This window comes from Agelaius phoeniceus, chromosome 5 (genome assembly GCF_051311805.1).
Source record: "Agelaius phoeniceus isolate bAgePho1 chromosome 5, bAgePho1.hap1, whole genome shotgun sequence".
Taxonomy (NCBI): Eukaryota; Metazoa; Chordata; class Aves; order Passeriformes; family Icteridae; genus Agelaius; species Agelaius phoeniceus.
This window is the reverse complement of record NC_135269.1, coordinates 35682821-35705842: the sequence shown is the minus strand read 5'-3', so window position 1 is coordinate 35705842 and position 23022 is coordinate 35682821. Positions and strand designations below refer to the sequence as shown.

At 35.7% G+C, this 23022-nt stretch overlaps 1 protein-coding gene across 9 annotated transcripts in view; it reads left to right on the top strand.

Moving 5' to 3' along the window:
- Window positions 1–23022, top strand: part of NAV3 (neuron navigator 3) — a 512854-nt gene that overhangs the window by 357909 nt on the left and 131923 nt on the right. For 8 of the 9 annotated variants that reach the window (XM_077178804.1, XM_077178805.1, XM_077178799.1 and 5 more), the window contains 2 exons: window positions 13542–13610; window positions 16285–16424. In XM_077178804.1, the coding sequence (XP_077034919.1) occupies window positions 13542–13610; window positions 16285–16424 (209 nt within the window). The remainder of the gene's footprint in view (window positions 1–13541; window positions 13611–16284; window positions 16425–23022) is intronic. The other variant, XM_077178802.1, reaches the window with a different exon arrangement.

Here is a 23022-nt window from a genome sequence, read left to right as displayed (position 1 = left end):
AGATTTCTTGGGAGTAAAGTTAGAGTGAGTGCAGAGAACAATACCAATTAGTTTAAGTTCCAACTTTAGTTAATTGTTAGCCTTTCTTTGACTTTATTATTGATTTTTCTGTGAATTGCACAATAAGAGGCTGCTAGCACACCATGTGGTTAGTATACTGGTTATTTTCATGTTTTCTTCACATTCCCAATTCCACATGTAAATGAAAAATTTCCAATAATCAACAAAAAAGATGGGGAAAAGGCATAATTAATACTTTCATTTGTTATAAACTCTTTTTATCTCCACACATTCTGGTTTTTGAGGGCCTAATTCTATTCCAATGTTTTGTAGAAGAATTCTTCTCCAATGTTTTGGAGAAGAAATAACCTAAATCTAGTTGGTGTTTTCAAGTGGGCAGTTTTTATTCAGTTTTAAGAAAACAAAGCACTCATTGGAACCCAATAATCGCTGAATTACATTGCTTTCAGACTGTACCTGAAAACATATTTTCAGAAGGTAGTTGCTTGAAGGCCAGTATAGAAGAAGGAGTTTGAAACAGAAATATCTGTTTAAATAGAATGAATATTAACAATGTATATTTTATTGGGGAAATTTAAAAAAAGTCAACTGTAGATCATCATGAAGAGTTTTGTCTGTTGCTTTGTTGGGTTCAGTGTTCAATTTTTTATATCCTTGTTCAAAACATTTTTGTGGATTTACTGAACAACTGTATGTTGAGAGTGTGGTAAATCAATGATCTAGATTGGATTAAAAGTATCAGAATAATATATTGAGATTCTGGTTCTTAATTCCGTTGATATATAAATTACACTTTCATGTATATAATAAACATATTTCTTCTTAAATGGACAAAGCTTTAACACTTCAGCCTGATAGAAATCTGTATCTTGGAACTAGAAATGTTTTAAAAATATATTTTGGAGGGACATGTTGCTAATAGCTTGTTAATTACCGCATTTGATGCAAAAATTAAGATACATGTGTTTGGCTGGGGCATTATGAAGTGAAATGCTTTTATTTTCTCTGCTGCTGAAAATTAATGTCTTTGAAGGTTTTCCCTGTGAAGTATACTATTAACGTGTAATCTAGGAAATTATGGTCAGGTCCTAGAAGAGTCTGACCATTCTCAACATTTTCAAAAGCTGAATTTCTGCTTTATGGAGGATATTTGATACTGCATAAGAGACAATAACATCTTGTTATTCAGGAAATAAGTGTTCACAGCTTTAATCAGGGGAATTAAGAGCTTAGCCAGATTCCTATAAGTACCTTTGGTTACTGTTTTTTGTTTTTAATTTAGTGAAAGAACTGAAATATTTCCTGATTTTATAATTTATCCATGGTGAATTTTTAATAACAAAAACAAATTACAGTGTTCTTTGTATCATGACTATTGCAAGAGTTTGTCCCAATAAGCCTGGATACAGCAGGTTTCTTACTATTTGGATGATGGTGATTCCACATGGTAGGCAAAGTGTTGAATCTTTTATTAAGCTTTCCATTATAATTCCCTGAGATCTCCTGGTACTTCTTCACTTTTTTATTCTTTTCTATTTTGCTATGTTAAAACATGCTTCATTAAGAAAAAGAGAAATTATTCCATGTCCCAGATTGTCCACATTTACGATTTTGTAGTGACGTCTAAGGTGGCTGTAAAAAAATTTCAACTTTCTTCAGTGTGCTCTAAACCTTCCACTGTAATCTAGGAGTTTAAAATAATTTAATTATTTGATTAAATTTATGTTCATAGCTAAGTTTCAGATGTAAAATATTTCTATGCAAAAAATTACCAGACCAAGATTGATGGCATTTTTCTTATTTCTTATCTGTAAACTGAAAGCAAAATTTTTTCTATGTGCTTTCACATACAGAGAAGTTTGATGCTTGTTAATATAAAGTCTGTATTGCCTGAGGGAATATGGTTTCTTCTATCCATATATTTTTCATTTAAGTCTTTAAGGATAAAAAAAGATGCCTACCAAAAACTTTCTCCTATATGAAAATTTTCTATCGTCTACTATAAATTTAAGTACATCTAGTATTATGAGCTCCGAGCAAAACAAGGAGCCCTGGAACTTAGAAACAAACAGAAATACAATTTTTTTTCAATACTAATTTTTTTTTTTATTTGTCAAATTTTGAAGTAATATAAATAAATTAGCATAAAATAATATTTCCCTTCCTAAGAAAAATGGCTACATGTCAAAACAAGTTTTCCACTAATAGATGGGCATATATAAACATCCACTGATGTGAATTATCTCTGGTGGACTTACCAACATTTCTTTTCATAGAAGCCATTTATTTCAAGTAATTATTTCCCAATAAAATAAGTAATTTGAAATATTATTTAAAAATATTTACCTTTCTAGTTTAAAGGTGCTAATGAGTAAATAAAAGCATCTTTTTAGAAAGAAGCCAAAATATGAATTAAAAAATAAAAGATTACTTTGGTGAGATCTATTTTGCCTCTTGCCCACTTTTTGCTGTCTGAAATGTGGGCAGGTAGCTTAAATGATTCCTCAAACTGATTTCTATGATTGCTTTCATGTCAGGTGTCTCAGCTATATATATTACAAATGCCACCAACATAACTGAGCTGGGGGAAGCTCATGGTTTAGAAAGTCCTTAGGAACTCACATGGCTGCTCTATTGGACACTTGAGATCTTTAGATCTTTTTGGCAAAAAGTAGTTTCATGCAGATACTGAAACCTACACATTTCACTGTATGGAGAATTTTGGAAAGTGATAAAATCGGAAGTGTATGTTAATGTACATTCTGCACACTGTCCATATGAAATTTACTCAATAGGTAATCTAACTGCTATCAATCAAAAATGGAGTCATTTTACTTTTTTTCTGAAGTGCTGTTGATAAAACAAGCTGTTTTATCCTTTCATAGTAAATGTTTATCTTAATGCCTATTTATTATTATGCAATTATTGTGCAGGTATGCCATTCTTTATTACCATGTTGCAGTTCTGAATATGTTTATAAAAATTCTTGATTCTTTCTGTTTTCTAACATTTGTAACATAACTGTGGAAAGGTTTGGTATGCAGAAGCCCTAAGGCAGAAAATCCATTACAGTGTATATTTTGGAAAAAATATTTGGCAAATGCACATAACAGAGAGTAGTTTCCATTAAATTGACCTGTGGTCTTTTATTATCTAGAAATAGTTCTTTCAGGTTTTTGAAAGGAACAAGAATTATCTTATTATTATGGCAGAAGCCAGATAATGAATATAGCTGCTAACACTTGAATGGGACATTTGTCTTTTTTCAATAATGGCAAAATGCTTCCAAACTAATTTGAGTAAATTTTCAAGGGTATTTTGAAAATCATCTTCTTACACCATGGGTATTTTATTTCACTGGAAGACTCACATGTATTTACTTTGCATATTTACCTGAGAAATGAGGATGTCTTTTTGATGCACTCTGTACATTTAAGTGCATTTGATATCCATGTGCTTGTATGTGTGCCTATATGTAAGTAAAAGAAAAATATATACATTGAAAAAGGTGGGTGATTTTATAGATGATACATTTTCTTAAATCTTCAGTAATCAGTGACATATAAACTATGTCTTAGTTTATATTAATAACTGAGGTTATTTTAGGTTACAATATTCTGTAAGAAAAGTTATCTTCTTCATTGCTTCCAGGTAATGTATACTAAGCATATTGTGTAATGTCAACTTTATTTCCTAGGAGGTAAAAAGCTATTGTATTTTCTTTATTAAACAAATAAAAGAAGGCAATTCCCTTCACTTTTTCCAAGAGAAATATAGATTATACATGGGAGAAGGAAATACCTCTGAGAAGTCACACTGAAAATGGTCAGATAACAGAGGCTGCTGAAGACCAAGAAAGTTTGGCTTTGTATGTGCAGGGCTAGCATCTCACTCTCCTAATTTAAAAGGCTGGTCCTGCTGGTGATGGTGGTGATGATGGTACTCATCCCCATTTCCAGGTTATGATGTCCTCAGTAATGATCAATGTCTGTGATCATTACCACATCTGAACATTTCCATGTGCCACTGAAGACAAGCTACTTTATACAGTGTTTGAGCCCTTTGTCAACAGAAACTGAAACAGGCACCAAATTATATTAGGTCTCTACAGGTTTCATACACAGGCTGTTTTGCTAAGAAGCCCTGGGGGAAGGGTGTAATCAGAATATCACAAGGCTGGACAGGTTAGATTTGTGCAGAAATGGGGAATTCAGGAGACTGATCCAGGGGGCTGCTTGTCCTCATGTGACTAGGAGACAACACAGAGAGGAAAGTAATTAAACCAATTTCTGGAGGAACCTCTCTTTCCTAAGTGCAAAGTTAGCATGGGAGGATGGTGAACCTTCTTTTACAGGCTCCTTACAAAGTTATCCAAAATCGGTCAGTGTGGCAGTGCTTTAACATTCCTGTTCCCTAGTAAGCTGTCTGTGACCAATGTCAGAATTGTGAAAGTTGTGCATACAGAAGGCAAGCAAGATTCTTCTTGTGAAAGAGTATTATTTGCCTGTCTAGTCCTATGGCCAACAGCAACATTTCAAATTAAATGTAAAAGGAAGGAAGGAAGTTGATTCATGGTAAGTGAAATTGCCTTGCAAAAAGCATACATTCTTTATGGAAGATCATACTTTTGTACCAGTAATTATAAAAACTCTGAAATTATTAGACTGTTAGTGAAAAAATCTAGAGTAAATAAATAGTAACCAAAGACAAAGAATAGTTTTAGATGTGATTTCTGATTTCTTTTTACCCTAAAATTTCCTGTATTCTTCCATGACTAACTGTGAGAACTGAATATTTCAAAATTTGAAGTTGGCATTTCACTCTTTCCTTATGACTTTATTGCAGCTCTGAGATTTATTTTTAAAAATACAGTGCTGGTGGCCTTATTTATATCTGTCAGTACAGATAGATGACAACAATGGCTACATTATATTTTTATGCTTCGCTTTGGTAGTGGATTCCATTATCAGAGCAATACATCTCTGGTGATGATCTTTCAACCACCCAGATACTAAGAGAAAACATATGTGGATGAAAGAAGTTCTGTCTCATTTACAGATTAGACAGTAACTGGTTTCAGTAAGCTGTCAGAAAAATTCCCCTAGATGGAAAAACTATTTTATCATGTACAGGAATGATGAGCACAGCTTGAGGTCCAGATGGATTTTATTAAATTTGTTATATTAAAAGTGCACCCTGGTTTTCTTGAGCATATAAACAAAGTTAGGTAGCTGATTTCTGCGGGCAGTTGCATATATAACTACTGCAAGGAACAGGGTTTCATGTTGCCTGCTGCTCAGAAGTACTAGGGAAGAAATTAAGCCTGTTGGACGCAGAGCTTGTGCTTTGTGAAATACAGTAATGAAAATGCAGTGCTTATGATTATGAATTGAAATAGATCCATGTCAGAATAGTGGGAATCTGCATGGCAATCTTGATTACATCACTCTGTTTAGAAAAAGGCCTTCATTTAAATATTCTGAAGGTTTAAAATATGGTTACAGCAGTCTACACCAAGTGTGTTGCACTGACGTAGGCTGGAAAATGGAAGATGTACATGGTTGTGTATGTTTCTTGATTAATATATGGGAAAGGAATGAAAAAAGTCCCTTTGCTGTCCTTAGCTCATGCCATTGCCAGTCACTTGGTTTTGTTGAAAGGAAAGAGGCAGGTAGTTCCTGCTTTTCCCACTGTGGAATCATTACCAAATCACAGATTCTGAAGAGAAGAAAAATTAAGAAAATATTTCTTCTTTCTGTTCTCTTTTTGTTAGTAAGGGTCTAAGTGCTATTAATCCAATCTGATGTATTTTTATATGTCTGGGAGATAATGCAGAATGAGTTGCTGTATGTGATTGTTCCAGGATTTGCAGGAAGCTGACCTTTAAATGGCCCTTAGGTATTTAATTTTATTTTAACCTTTTATTTTACCTTGCAAATCAGCTGTGGCTCTATTTTTTACTACTCCCCAAAGATGCAATCATTACAGTCCTCAAGGTTCCAAATCACAGAAACTTCAGAAAGGAAGCTTTTTCATTATATTTGTCCTGAAGTCCAAGTAAATTAAGCATTAGTGTGTCTCAGTGGCAAATGACTAACCTGTCTAATAACCTTCACTTAGAAAAGATAGAACAAAGCATTAGTAAGAATGTATTTCTTATATACTTCTTCCATGTAGCCCATCCTTCTAAGAAGATATCTAATAGTATTTCTTCAGTTTAAAATAATGAGGGAAAAGGTGTTTCAAAGTGACATTCAGGTTCTAAAATAAATGGTCTTTTCTATAGTTATAATGCAGCACTCTAGCAGACTATTGCATGCCTAGAGAGAAAATAAAAAATGCATATTAAAAAGCATTTGTAGTCTCTCAATAGCATTTCAGATTTTTTTAAACTGTTCATCCTCTATTGACCATTTCACCACCAGTCCTTCATAAACTGCTTGAATCTTTTACCTTCTTAGCTATTTCTGTGGCCTGGATCCTTCAAACTTGTCCTTTACTGATTGGTATCTCCCATTGTTTGTTGCACAGAGTTTTTTCTCCTTGCAAAGTACCTGATGTATGTCTGAACACTTTCTTTAGGAAACTGTGGCATGCAGTTACCCTGGGTTCTTCTGTTTATAAATTACCTCTGTTCAAGAACAATATTTTTTCCCTCCTTTTCTGCTGTTTACAGTTCAAAATGCATCTGTCATCTTTTCTCATTATCTGTTCTTGCAGTTTTAAATCAGTTTAGTGGAAATTTTCATTTTGTATATTTCAGATATTCTCATTGTCTGGCCTGTGTCACCCTTGCCACTCATTACTATTTATATGTCAGTTTTGAATGCACTTTGGCCATAATTTTCACTGTTTCTAATCCAGATCATGTGGAATTTAATGGGAAGTGCTCCATTCATCCTTGTAGCACTTGAATCCAATCTTAGACATATTTCTTTCTGAATGAATAGAAGCTTTATAATTATTTTCCCTTCAGACATTCTTTGTTGCTCTACCCTCACTTTCTACTGAGATTTATTAGACCTTCTCATTCTCTGAAAATGAAATCTGATGCAAATGTCCATACATTTATTACTTTCCAGGACCTGCCACCAGTTTAATTCTGACATCTTGTGAACATTGGAGGTTGCCTATAATTATTTGTATATGGCAAATGAAATTTCAATACATGTATAATGCAAGGGTAGCCATATTAAATTAGGACAGTCTTCATTCTTTTTTTTTGTCTTATGTTAAATGATAGGTAGCAAACCTATTATGAAGCAAAATTTTCTTTCTTTTTTCCTATTTATTCCTTAATGAATTCCTTCATACCAATGTGTGACTCAGACTTTTCCTTGCATTTTTACATTCATTTAAGTCATAGTTTTATATTTGTACTTACTTTCTTTGCTTCTATCAGTCCTTTTTATCATCTATTATATCTTACTATTTTCACAGACTGTGCAACAAACTTCATATTCTACATATTGTGGTTTTCCAGATGTCAGTTAATAAAATAACATTACAGTTGGAAGCTGCTTTGAAGGAGATGACTTTCTTAATTTACCAAAAAAAGCTCCAAAATAAAAATCCATATAAATTCCAAAGAAGCCTAGGCAGCACTGTTTGGCAGTCATTGCCTGTGGAAAATAGATTAAATAGAAATGGAAAAAAAAGGTTTTTTATATTTGGAATTCACCAGACTTACAAGAATTTATTTGTGTTTTGAAAATACTTAAGGGAAAATAGCTGAACTACTGGTAGAATCTTTTGTATTTTCTTTATATTACAAAGCTCTTTGCCATTTTAGAGTCAATGGGGAGACTGAACAAAATGCTTACAAATGTATTTTACTACTGTCAATAGAAACAGTTAACCATGTGATAATTTTTTGACTGATGCAGGTTTATAGCAATCCCAGCCATACATTAGGATGTGTTACGAATGTGGACTTTCTGGAAATCTGTGCAAAGATTCAAGAGATAATTAGAATAGATTTGAAGAAGTAAAAGCATCATACATTTCTGTCATCTCCATTTCCATTTCCTCTAGGAAAAAACTTTATTACAGTTTTATTGTATCAAACTGTGAAGTAGAATGGTGGCATATGATTCTGTGCAGATACTCTGATATAATTCTGTTCTAGTATAAGATCATAAATGGTATGGAGATAAGGTCATAAAATGGTACAGTTGGTCCCTAAGGGCCTAATCCTAGTTCTGGCAGCACACAGTAATCCACTTCTCTAATTTTTTCAGAGAAAAATAATGAGGTTTAAAAGATGGCATTTTAGGTGTGCTAGAGGTTAGGATTAAGCACAGTAGTGAAGTAGCACAGTGTCCTAAACCACAACACACAGTTACTGATGAAGATCCATTTTGTTTCTTTAATGTTGTGGTTCATGTTCTCCTTCATTAAATTACACAAAATACCTATACTACAATACTGGGACTGCAGCAGAAAAGCTATGGTCAGTGTTTATTCATTCTTTTAAAAGGCTCTGTATTCTGCAGGAACATAAATATTGATGCAAAACTGGGTTATCTGCATTTTGGTTTATGAGTTGTGAACAATAGGAAAATATTGAAAACATAATTTTGCTTGTACCTTCAAGCATGAATCATTTGGAGACAGACTGCTTGAATAAGATGCCAGAAGTTCAAAGAGCGGAAAGGAGAAATGTCCAAATAATTTAGAACAGATGACAGGGTATGAGCAAGAACTGCCTGAGCCACAGACATTTCCTCTTGTGAATGAAAAAAAAAGTGTATTTATTTGTTGAATATACAATATTTATCTCTATATTTATCTCTATATTTCTCTATTTATATTTATTTTTATATTTACCTCTATCTGTAGATAATATACCTCTATCTGTAAAATACACATTCATAAATAACATTTATATAAATGTTAAATGTTTATTTATTTATAAAAAACCAAATTGGTAAAGGTATAGATATATGTAGTTACATAGATACATACATGTGGATATGGCCATATATTAATTCACCAAGGCTGGACTAAAAAAGGGAAAAGAAATGTCTGAAAAATATTGTTTGTACAGAAAATCAAGGTTTTTTTGGTTTCTTCCTCAGTGTTCCTTGAAAATACATTTGGGGAATCAGGCATCTTCTACCTGCCCAAACAGTTTGGTAGGATGAGGGCTTGGTAACTTTTGTTCCCTGTGGCATCTTTCCAGGCACACTTGGAATTTGGAGTCAGGCATACCTTAGAATGTTATCTCTTGTGCTTTTCAACCAGTAGTATGATGAGCAACCAAATACAAAAAATTAAAGAAAGAAATTTTTTTTCTTATTTAAGACAAAAACTATTTAAAAAATAGGTGCACAGGGCAACTGAGACCTTCTGGGCAAATTTTTACATTGAAAAAGCTTTCTTTTTAAGCTAGTCTTTTCCAGAGAATTGTTCTAATACAAAAGTCTTGAACAGCTCTGGAGTGCATTCAGACTAGAGACTAAATGGACTTTGTAAGATCAACAGCATATTAAAATTCAAGTATGCCAGTAAGGAAGAAAGAGTTTGATTATGTTCTGCAAAACCCTTTCCCTTTTTCTAATTTCAACATAGTGCATAGCTGGCATTTTAGAACCACCATGTGACTTCTAACATTATAGGAAAATGACAGTGTGATGTAACATGATCCTATTGATCCTTTGGAGGACTTAATAAAAAGTATATGATATTCAGGGTGTCACTGCATGGGTTACTTTTTGAAGACAGAGGTTAAAATATTTTTAGCTTGATTCATGCTCTTTTCAGGTTTATGGAAGGTTCATGGTTCAGCTGTATGTGTTAACCCACTTTCAAGGGTCTGCTTCTTTTCTGGCATATTGTATGGCAACAAAATAGAGCTTCTGGTAGTTTAGTCCAGTGTCAAACAATCTGTTGCCATCTTTCTGCATAGAATCATAGAATGATTTAGGTTGGAAAAGACCTCTAAGTTCATCAGGTCCAACTGCTAACCAGTACTGCCAAGTCCACCACTAGAACCTATCCCTAAGTGCCACATAAACTCATTTAATATTGTAGCCTACATTGATTTCCTAGTCTCCTCTACACCTTTTAGGACCTTTCCATAACTGTGCCATGCCTGCAAATGAATGACCCTTGCCAGCTCCCCATCCTGATGGAGCATGGTGCACAGGTCCCCAGTGCAGCTGAGTGCTGCACAGCCATGTGGCACCGTGCAGAGCCCTGGCACAGTGCAGCCACTCAGCGCAATACACACCTGGGGTTCTCCATCAGCACCTCGGGCTCAGCACCTTCACTGTTCTTTCTTCTCAGCTACCTCTGTGCTGAACTGCCTTTCTGGGCAGTCTCAGGATGTTTATTCCATTTTCTCACAGCAAATGAAATTTCCCAATTGTCACCATTTCATATCTACTGTGTTGACTACTGTTTCCCTGGTTTGTAAATCAAAATATTGCTGGAAGACAGAGTCCATATTATTTTTGTAGAGTCCAGATTATTTCTAAGATTTCAGATGCTTATATGCCATTTTACCTGATTTGGACAGCATTTACTTCACTTCCCCTTTGTGTTATTTGGAAGAGGAGAGTTAAGCATGATTTCTGCTCCTGTGTACATGGTGTAGATGATTGCTGGTATGAGTATTATAACAGTGGAAATGGTCTTGTAGACCCTGAGAAATGGTAGTAAACACCTGAGAACAAGAAGCCTTAAAAATCCCCCTTTCCAGCCCTCTGACAAGTAAATACTTCCTTATCCTGAATGCTGTAGCATTAAACTGGCACTGTCTGATATGTTAAGATCCATTTACTGCTTTATTGCAGACACACACTTATTATATCATGGTGTGGATTTTTAAGCATTAAAATTAACTGTTTTAAGCAAAATGGGTTTATTTTCCTGACTGACAGATACTACCCACAGACAATTACCTGGTAGGGTAGAGGGCAGTATATAAGTATTTGTTCATACATTTAGAAGAGTGGGTAGACTAAAGCCTAGTCTGAAACAGCATTGCAGTTCACATCCATGAAAGTGGGCCAGCAACTGGGACATGCATCCATGGAAAGCTTTCATTGGCTCAGCACATCCAGAGCTAATTAACAAGGAAAACCTAAAGTCATTAGACCTTGATGCAGCTGCTTTATGAGTTAAATTCTCTTTTTGCCTTTCTCTTGTCACATTCCTTTGGAAAATGAATTTAATCAGTCACAGCGGAAATCATGCTTTACAAACCATGTTTTACTGACATTGACACTTTCATCAATTCCTGTCAAGCCTGTCTGGAAAGTTTGAAAGTAGTCTATAGGCTAATATTTCATGAATTTGCTAGTGGATAGAGTCCCAAATAACAGCCACAGAAGGGGAAGCATTCTAGCAAGCATTATCAGATAGGTATTTTATGTATTTATTGCTATTAAAAATATGTGGGGTAGTTTTAAGACCACTGAGATTAAGGGTTTTGACCTTTCAGTTTACTCTTGAATGTATTGTTTGAGGTAGAAATGCTATGATACACTAAGGCACTGCAGCCTACTCACTCTTTTTTCCCATCTTACATTCTGTGTTGATTGTACTGTGCATCATTCCACCTTTTACAGCATAAATGCACAAAGGTTTTATGTGACAACAATTTTTCTCACAAATCTCTTATTTTAGTCAATGCAGATAACCAGCGATTCATTTCTAGATTCCTTCAATAACCAGCGATTCATTTCTAGATTCCTTCATTTTAAGTATGTTGGAAAAAAAACATGAGAGAAAGATCTCATCAAAAGATGGACTGTTATGCCAGGCACAAATGTAGCAAATTCAGTAAAACAACCTACGTCACATTTGCATCATAAGTCCAGACATTATTAAGAAATATAGCTGTGAAATATAATTCAATGTACTAAAAACTAGATTGATAAAAATATATAAAGTGTGATTATTATGGAATTATTTTGGTATTAATATAAGTAATATATTATATTAAGTGATATTATATATTATAATATCCACAGAAGCTATGGTCATATAAAAAAGCAATTTTTCAGTGTTACTCTGAAGATATATGTCAGACAATTGAATGATGCTTTTACATATTGAATGATTCCTTTCTGCCCACTTAAGACTGAAGTATTCTCCTTACTTTTATATTCAAATGCAAATACATATATTACATCATATGTAAATGTGCCATTTTTAATTGGCAGGCTCAAACCCTTTGTTGGGGTTTAATTTAGTAAAGTAGCAATAATCTTGCATTTCATTGCAGTCTCACATTGTCCCTTGGTTTGTGCCTTCTTCTCACCCCTTTTCAGCACTCCAGTGCTAAGGAAGGGAAGACCTTTCTTACCTGACAGCTTCTCCCATCCGGTTTGCACTCAGGTCTGGCTCTTCAGTGGCCTGTCAGAAATTGCTTAACACTCTTCTGGTAGACTCAACACCACCAGGTGCTTCTTAAAAGTTCTGCTAGTCTATAAAGCTGGGACTAGAGCACTGTGGTTTCTGCTGCTACTCAGAAGAATTGCTGGAAGATACAGAACTCTGAGAAACAAATGAAATCTGTGACTATCAGAGTTTCTGCTTCCTCAGTTGTCCATGACTTCCCTAACAATTCAAGGAATTTGATGATGTGATAGCACCTGGCTTAGGCACCTCTCTACAGCCTTAGACTGTGTGGATGCCAAAGGATGCACCTGTCTGTGAAACTGAAATTACCTGACAGAAATCTGTACCTTGGCCATACATTTGACATATCCCCTATGCAAATGTCTAAAAGATTAGAGGAAATAATTTTCTATCTAATCATGCCAGGTTGTTGGGTGTCAAAAGGAACATAGAGCTTTTAGCCCTGTAGCATAGCATGTTTTCTGTTGCAGAAATGCTACTTGGATGCCTTAACAGACAAAGGTGCATTTTCCTATGAATTCCACAGTGAGTCTAAGCACATGTCTGGGCTTCCTTAATGCAGCCTCTGCGTCATTGCCTGGGTCATTGCATACATGACCTGCACTGCAATAGTAATAAAATTTGCAACAGGGTGCTACTTCCATATAGCTCTACTGTCAGGAGGGTCACCTTGCTTTAGTGGGATTTTTTCTGAGTCCACATTGAATTTGGTATAGCAAATGTGTTCTTAAGAGCCCCTCTGAGAATCCAGTCAGGTTGCTGGAGAGACGAGTAGGAGTGTACTTGTGCTTAGTGCATTTCATGGGGGAAAAAAAAAGCAGCACAATGTTTTGAAGTTCACATTTTGTGTGATTTGAGCTATACTTCAGGAATTCAGTCACTGTGGAAATTTACTCACTTTTTCTATTCATAAGATAATTTCTAGCAAATGAGACATTTTATAACAATATCCATTATTTCATAACCTGTTCATTTCATCTCATAAAAATCTGTATGTTTACATTGTTTCATATTGTTGCCAGTTAATTTGCATTTTTTATCCATGTTGAATTTGCATTCATTAACTCATCATTTGCTGGTAAGTGTGTTCTTTCTATACATATTCAAAGAAATTCTTTAATTCAATTTCTCTGTTTCTTCTCATACAGTCTCACAGCCAGATATGCAACTCAGTCTAATCACAGTGGAATTGCAACCAGTCAAAAAAAGGCTTCTAGGTCAGTTAAATATCTCTAATTTATTGCTTGTTAGTGATACTCAAGCAAGTATATGCCCATTGATATTTTATCCTTTGGACTTAAGCAGACACTAAACAATGTGCAATTTTTGTTATGTGAGCAAGCTTTGGAATGATGAGCTTTGCCACAGAAAAACCTTGTATTCATTGGCTTTTGGCCAATTGGCTGATTTCTACTATATATTAGCAATATTTCTGGTTGTTATGTATCCTGCATCTTTGTATTCTGCATGTAAAATATTGGATGTGAGGGATTAGTTGGTGATTTTAGTGCTCTGTACTTTCTGGCTCAATTCCTGACTTTAGTCATGAGTGAAAAGAAGTTTGGGAGTCCACCCCAGTTCCCACTAGATGTTTTGCATTTATAGCTTACCCACCTGAAAGTCTGAGTTCACAGAGTCAAGTTTACACAGAAGCAAAATAGAGCAGAAAAAAAGAATGACTTCCAAGACTTCTGCTCCATCAAGAAGAGCCTGCACACAGTCCCCATGAATGAGAGGCTTTTTTTTGGCAGTGAATTTGACAGAGCTGTGTGTAGGAACTGATTTGTTTCAGATTTTGTCAGTACTTTTAGTCTGTCATTTCCATGAGCACTAAAATCTACAAGCCAGATTATAGAAGAAAGAAACTGAGGTCTAAAGCTTACTCTTTTTTTCTAGCTTTTTTGGTTTTTTTTTGAGGGGGGATAATTAATGTGTTCATTAATTATACCTTTGCATTACAGTTCATTGGTGTGACCAATGAACTCTAAGCTGCATAATCTCCAATAAAGATTGCGTTTTGCAGTATGGAACACTAACACAATGTGTGTTGCTGGTGATAAGTTGAAATGAGCTATACCACGGTCCAGTTGCTTTGCACCTGCATTTATAGGTCTTCGTTTTCCTTATTGCTGATGCTCCTGTCTTGTCCACATTCAACTTGTCAAAGTTAACAGTCTTACTGTCTAATACTTTAAATCTGTGGCAGTGTTTCCGAAGCCTGTTCAGAGGTATGTGACTTGTCCCTTATTTGTTATACTCTTCTTTGCATTTCCTTAGCTGCTTAACATGATTCTGCAAGAGCAATTTAAAACCTGAATTCAATTAAGAAAGTCAGCAGATGAGGTAAACTGGAAATTTTGCAGAGAAAATGACCTCATGCATAATGTGCTTATTGTGGCAAGTTCTTGAATTCTGGCATACAGAATATATGCAGAACTATTTTGTATTTTAACAGAACAGATGCGCTTCTAGTGTTGCACATGCCTTTTCATTGCTTTTGTCATTACCTCTGACAAACGGTCTCAGAGCTCTTACTGCCTGTCAAATTAGGGTAATGAGAAGGAGCAAATGGATTTTTAAGTTTGTTTTAGTGCATTCCTCAGGGAACAGAAGATCACTTGAATTCACAGGTCACGGCAAAGGTTAGCACGCGCACCGCTGCAGAGCAGAGGCAGTCTGCTCTGGGCTCGGCACAGAGACAAGCAGGACAGGCTGGCAGCCAGAACGAGCCATGAAAATAACCAATGGATTAGCTCTCTGAGGTTTAAACTGGTAAAGAGACTATGGAGTTGTTTACAAATGTTTGCAAATGAAAATTTAAGTTATTTGAACATTTCTGTATGCTAGTGTATTAAACAAACAAAAAAAGTTTTGAAAAAATTCGATGTTTTGTAATTTTTTGTAATGTGATTTTTTTCCTTCCTTCTAATGCTGCTCTTTTATAATAATGTGAAACTAACAGAATTTGATAATTCTGGTAGAATTTGCACTGCCATTATTAAAATCATTCCAATAAGCAAGAAGCAGAAGAGAGATGCTGTTCTCTGGCAAAATCCTATGACTGATTTGAGCAATTAATTTTATGTAAGAAATAACAAAACTAAAAAGGAGTGGGTTTGCCTACAAAGGTGCTTCAGAAAGTTTAGAGTAGGCATGTATTAAGGAATCTTACAGCACAAAAGAAATCTAAAAAGATGCAGGCTTACACATGCCAGAAACAACAAGAATCTACATTTTTTTCCTTAGTATAGCCACATAGTAAGGTTCAGATGGTGGCAGCAAATACTAAGAAATGAACTGTATCGTCCACATTATATACTTTATCTAAAAGGTATAAATGCATCTGTATCATCTAGATAAAATACGTATTTACAATATTTTTCATTTAAAATAGTAAGGAGGAAGTATTTTAGTCAATAGCCTTCTGAAAAATAACTGAAGAAGATAACCAAAAAGTCAAACACAACTGTGAAAAATTTAATGAGATACAAAATATTTCTTGACTATGTATTGCTGTGCTTTCTAATCTATTTCTTTAATATTTCCTCTCCAAAAGTGACATATTAGTAAAGGTTGATACTGCACTTTAATATTTGTTAGGGTGAATCTGTTTTAGCAATGTTAATGGCAAATGCAAAGCATCTTCTTACATGTCTTGTGACTCTAGAAAGCATCTTTTTCCCTTTTGTGTGCATAAGGATAAGTTTAAATTTTCATTTGTGGAGTCTAACTAATTTGAATCCTCCTGTTTGTTGTTGCTTCCTGAATTCCTTGGGTTTAGTTGGTTTGAAATTGTGATCTGATATTTGCACACTGTCTCCACTATATGTTGTATTACATAAAATTAACAGATTTCTCACTGGTTCCTGACTGATTTTGTCACCATTCCAGGCTTCCAGGACCCTCAAGGGTGCCAGCTGCAGGCAGCAGTACCAAAGTCCAGGGAGCTTCCAATTTAAATCGGAGAAGTCAGAGCTTTAACAGCATTGACAAAAACAAGCCTCCACAATATGCAAACGGAAATGAAAAAGGTAAGGGATTAAAGTTACTAAATTTACTCTCCGTTACACACAAGAAGGAAAAAAAAAAAGAACCTTCCACAAGGGTCAAAGAAGAGAATGTAGTATTTAGACTTGGTAAGGAATACCTATGGGAATTGGGGCCTGAATTAGGGCTTTTGCTTCGGTTGGGATTTAAGTTCAGATACAAAACTTTCCAGATGTTTTAATCATATTTTATCAATTTTTGATGCAGGGTGACTTTTACAAAGTAAAAGTTAATCTGTATTGGATGCCTGTAATTTTATTCTATATAAAAGTCTTCTCTTACCCAAAGGAGTACTGCCATCATTTTCAGGGGACTTGGCACCTTAGCCTCTAATGGAGAAGAATCAGAACATTATATTTGCATCAGAATGTTACATGTATCTATTCTTTCAGAACCTGACCTAGTGTGTGTATAATACTGACTAAAGGATTGCAAGTGAAATGAAATTTTGCAGGGATTTGGAGCAGCCATTGTGACAATGAGCTGAGCACCCTGGGTCTTTCCGTTTCTGTCACCCTGTTTTCCTGGAAAATGTGCCTCTTCAGGCTTTATCTCAAAAAGAATAATGCAGAAATGCAGCTTTCTGAGTTGTGTAACTAATCCATCCCCTTCCTCCCCTTCTTTTTCCCTTTGTGTAATGAACAGCATTTTATTCATATCTCTGGGTTAGAACCGAGTTGAAAATGATACAATATACATAGTACCCGTTTGCATCCTTGGGGTCTGTGGGAGGAACAAGTATGCAATGAATGTTCTTCATCCAAGCAACAGGCAGCTATCCAGATTTTTTTTACAAAACTCTGATGACCATGCTTTGCCCCTAGCTGTATCTGAAGATATAAAACCATCCTTTCAATAGTTATTCCTTTATTTTTACTATCAGGATAGAATGTTTCACGTAGTTCTGTAGTGGGTTTAATTTTATCAAGGAGTTGTTTGTGTCAAGACATCCAATCTAAAACTAGAAAAAGATCAGTGTGAAAACTGAGCACACACTGTATAATTCACAAATACGATAGTGAAGTTATGAAGCAGGAGATGTGGCTCCTTGAGTGAAGGTATGTATAGCAGTTTAGGTTTTCGAATTGCTTCATAATGTTGACATGTTTGCTACTGAAATATGTGAGAATGAAATGATTCAAGGTGAGACATGAATGTACATAATATTCTTAGCTCATTACTTGGAAACTGTCTTTTGACTGCTAAGATTTGCATTGCATTGTACATGTATGTGACTTTTTGCATGATGTATTTCTTTACTTCCCCATTTTTTACAGCAGAGAATGAGAACCTCGATGAGGTTTTTACTGAAGTCACCACTTGCAAGAGGATAAGGAGTGGCTTTTTTTGTAAAGTCAATCAATTAATTTTACAGAGAATAGAAAAAGTAATGCTGCCTATCTACAGACTACTGTATTTGATATGTTTCCATGTGGTTTTTTTTTCTATCAAAACAGCAGAATAGATGAAGAAAAATTAATTTTACATGATAATGAAAGATAAATACAAGTTTGTTTTAGGGTATAAAGCATAAGTTCATTAGAGAAAATGACTGCTGTGAATGCAAGGGTAGCAAAGTGAAATTCTTTCATAATATCCTGATAGAACAGAAGAACTTGTATTTGAGTGTGCTATGCTCTACTTTTCCTAAATAGGAAAACAACCATACCATGCTATATTTTAAACTTAGTTACTACAGTGACTAATTTTTGAATATTACGATGAGATTTCCGGGTACTTTTTTGATATTTTTTAAAGTATTTTAGGATGTTCTATAACTTGAGATTTTTGAAGAATTTGTTTAGAAACAAACTTCAACCTTTACAATAGTAATAATATAAAATAATATAAAACCCATCTTTTTAAAAAATAGTGCTACCATACAATAAGAAACTGCTTGTTTCCCTACAGTACGTCAGAAATAGACCTTATATTTAATTTTTACTTCTGATGCAGATTCTTGGAGCAAGATCACTTTACCAGCTGTTTTTGAATACATGCACAGTCCATATACCCTAATTTCTAAAACAGATGACTTGTGCTAATTAAATAGCTGTTAGATATTGGGACCATCAAACCTGTTCAAGGACAGACCACTGTTGTTCTGTTCCCTGCTCTACACCTTCCTCTATGTGCAGTAAGGAGACCTCAGAAAATACATACAACATAAGATTTTTTTTTTTAAATCCAGTTATAGTTAGTACTTGTAATCCATTCCTGCGTAACACGGTCCCTCATTCACAGGGGGGAATGGATATGTAGTTACAGAGTTAAAGGAGACCTGAAGGTGATCCAAAAGAAGTGATATAATACTAAATACTAATCTTATTTAGTATTCCATTATTTAGTCTCTCATTGATATGATCTCCTTAAAGCATTGCTTAGGGAGTAGTTCACTCAGTAAGAAACCTGGCTCCCCTGAGCAAATGCAGGTTTGCTCTTTATGAAGCAGAACAGCGTTCACCAACAGTCCTGATCCATTGTATGACACAGGTAACTGTGTGTAGATCTGGTTAGGTCTGAAACACAGAATGCACCAGGACATTAAACAAGCCATTAGCTGAAACTTGTTTGTGGAGCTTTAGTGCAATTCTTTTTTTTTTTTTTTTTTTTTTTCCCCTGGACTTTGCAGCTTACAGATCAAAGAACATGCATGCTTTTCAGGCGTCAGATTTATCTGCCTCTGATTTAATAACATAAAGTTAAAAATAAAATGAGGAAAATGAAACTGTTTTAATGAAATAATTACTCAGATTGCTAATAAGGTAAAAAACCAGTACATTTTGAGTACAGCAAAGAAATAATGTAATTCACACATTTTTAAAACAAATCTTTATCCCTTAGATCTTTGAAACAGTGTATTGAAGCACTGATGAAGGTCTCCATGTCATGGCGTTGTATATCCAGCTTCTAAATATAATTTAGTGATATAAGATGGTGTTTCTGTTTTCTCCAAACTCAGTTTTAACAGTATTTGGTTATTTTGCCCATATGAACTGTGAGAAACTCTGTCCTGGAGCTCTATGGTGTGATGATGCTGATGCAAATTGTTCATCTCTGGCCAGTATGTACATCTATAGCTAGTTTGTGTATGTTTCTTCTGGTGCCCCTCTTTTTCCAGTTATTCCTGGTGCTGTTCTCCTCTTGTGCTGATAAGGGGTAGCTACTTCCTCATGGACAGCTACAAAGGGAGAGTTGAACAAGCTGAATTCTTTTAATCTCACTAGATAGACCTCCCATTCCTTCAAACATTCTTATAGCAACCCTTTGCAACTCACATTTTCTACTAACCTTTTTTATTGTGACTGGCTAAAAGTGGATAATCTGGACACCTGCCTGCAACAGAATATTTAGATTATCGTGAGTAATTTTGCTGCAGTGGAGGAGCTGTTGTTAAGAGGTTGTCTTCTCCAGCAGCATAGAACACAGTCAAGGTCACAGATGAGAAGACAAAGGAGATTGGTTATGTACTGGGCCCAAGTGCAACTCTTCACATGTCCTTTATTTTTTCAACAGCCTATGAAAAGTGGATTTGAAAATGTCCATTCAGTCATCATGGTCTTGCTGTGTTATGATTGAAGTTTCTCTTTTTGCATTAAATACCTGAGGGTGTTGTGTTTCTGCTGTGGTTTTACAGTGGAGGTTGTGCTCTGAAGCACTGAGTTCTCAAGCAGAATGCAAAACTGTTTTCACTAGAATCTGACTGTGCATCTCAGAAATAAGGGGTTAAGCCCAAAACAGAAGACAGACTGGTAAAATTTAGTATACAGAAATATCAAATCCTTTTCATAGGTTGGGTTCACTCTGTCTCAAAATCACCACAAGGTGGGGACAGGTTTCATGTAATGAGCAGCTAAAGCCAAGCCCAATTGAACACACAGAAAGCAGTTAATTGTGTGCAGCTTCAAGTAATGCATTTGTGCTGGAGGTGGGGACAGAATAGATCTTTTAATTCCACATCTTTAAACATACAGACAGGTTGTCAATATTTCTTGAGGGCATGCAGTTCACATTCCTTGCAGAAATATTAAAGTTGCCCTTTAAACTGAAGATTAATGACACGCTAAAATTCTCTGAAATTTTTTGTTGCTGTTTATGGTTTGTGACATAGGGATCAAATAAATACAGTCCAGGAACCTGTATTTTTTTGTTATATATGTAGCAGAACAAGCTGCTGTCAAAACAGTAAATATTCTTCTTTTTACATTTTTCCCTCAATGAGTTCAATATTATACAGCTGAAATATGGCAAGGCAGGCATTCTTCTTTTTAATCAGAACACTTTTTTTTTTTTTTTGGTAGTAAAACTAATAGGCTGAAGCCATAAATATGTAACATAACTAATACAACAGAACATAGTGGCATCACACTGTTCACAGATTGTTACATGTATTCTGCATTAGCTTTGCATATTCTTATGGTGAATTGTTCTTCTGCAAAACTATTGGTATAGCTTAAGACTCCAATCCTCCCGTGTATTTAGGGCTAGCTTAGTGCAAGGCAAGATGTAGGCAAGTACACACCCACTTTTGAGCTATCAGCCGTGTGGCTGACTCCTGGTATAAATTAAATTTTAAAAAAAGAAAACCTGAGGGCTGCAGTAATTTCCAACAGCTGTGGTTGGCCCCAGGCTCTCTTACAGCATCTGAGGCTCACTAGATGAGAGCAGGGGCCCAGCCATAATTCCTGCCTTGGTCCCAAGGGATCAGCTATAGCAGCTGCCTACCAAAGGTGCTCCATGGTGCAAGCTGGAGCTTGGGAAATTGGCTGTAAGTAAGCCTGTCACAAAAAATACTCTGAAGCAAGCTTTACCTGTAAAAGTTTCCTTGCTTAGAACAGGACTTGGCAGAGCTGCATGAAACCTTTTGTGAAGGTGGAATGAGCTCATCTACAGAATCACAGAATGTGCCAGGTTGGAAGGGACCACAGTGGGTCATCTGGTCCAACCCCCCTGCTCAAGCAGGGTCATCTCACAACACACTGAACATGAGTTCATCCACATGGTTTTTAGTATCTCCAGTGATGGGGACTTTATAACCTCTCTGGGCAATCTGTTGCAGTTCTCAGTCACCCACACAGTAAAGGAGTTCTTCCTCATATTCGGGTGGAACTTCCTGTGCATCAGGGTCTTCCTGTTGTCTCTTACCCGATTGTGAGAGACAAGACTGAGAAAAGCCAGACTTCACACCCTCCCTCTAGACACTTGTATACATTGGTGAGGTCCCCTCCCAGTCATCTTTTCTGAAGGCTGAATTGGCCCAACTCTCCCAGCCTATACTTGAAGGAGAGGTGTTCCACTCCCTTCATCATCTTTGTCACCCATGTAGCACTGTGGCATTTGCATACCAGGCTGAGATGCACACAAAAAAATAGCTGGGCAGATGGAATTATATAGCATCAATTAAGGTGGAGGTGGTTTGCTTAGTGGAACTAGTTACTAATAGAGTTAAGCAAGTAAAAATTTTACTTGTTGTCATATTACTTTTATTCAGTCTATTTTTTAATATTTTTCAACTAGAACTTCTTAATGCTATTCAGACCAGTAAATTTTGCTATGTTTTCGTTCTCTTTGTTAAAGGAAAAACAGCTTAACTATCAGTATTCTTAAAATTCTGCCTTTCCTGAATGTATTAGCAGACTTCAGACTCCAGATGGGTAGTTGAATCTTTACTTGAGGTTTAGGGCTGAGACTGCAAAAATGAAAGCAATGCATAACTTCATACTCTGTTCTGAAGGGGCAACTGTCCTCAGCATTCTCACCTACGATATTATTCAGACAGGGGTGCCCCAAGGTATCACATACTATGTGTATATGCAAAGCATCAAGCACTGTTTTTGTCATTACACAAACTATATTTGAATTGTATGTTTCATGGGCTTTTTGTAGTATAGAATTCAATATACTATAGACCAGCTTACATCTAATTCCCCAGCAGTCCTAATACTGAATGTCACGGCAAGATGCATCCAGTAAAAGAGCATGTCAGCTGCTGAAATAGCTGTGTACCACATGATTTGATTGCTATTACTGCTTCATTTCTCTGGTGTTTCAGGGTGATGGTGTTTATATACTCAGATATGTCTTGGGAATCTGAACTTCATACAGAAGAGCTTAACCCTTTCATGCATTGCTCTGTTTTGGTTAATAAGGCTAGATGACAAAAATCACAGCTATTAATTGACATAGTTTGATTATTGCAGAAGGGGCCTGTCATGGTTTGACACTGGCACAATGCCAGTGCCTCCATGAGAATACTCTCTCCCTGGTTTCTGCTGTGAGATGTGACCAGGAATAAGCAAAGCAGGCTCCCACTTAGGAAAAAAAAAATATATTAACTAAACAACAAGGGAAAGGAAAAAAAAAGAAACACACAAGGAAAATGAAAACTTCACAAATACATCTCCTCCTCCTCCCCACCAAATTCCCAATACAATACATCCCCCAAATCATCGACTCTCGGTCCGGCACCACCCTTCAGAATACTCAATCCTCAGTTCATCAAGAGGAGAAGGGAGTCCTTCTTGTGCCAATGGTGACCTCTTCTGACCTCTTCCTTTCATGTCCAGTGCTCTCACCACTGAA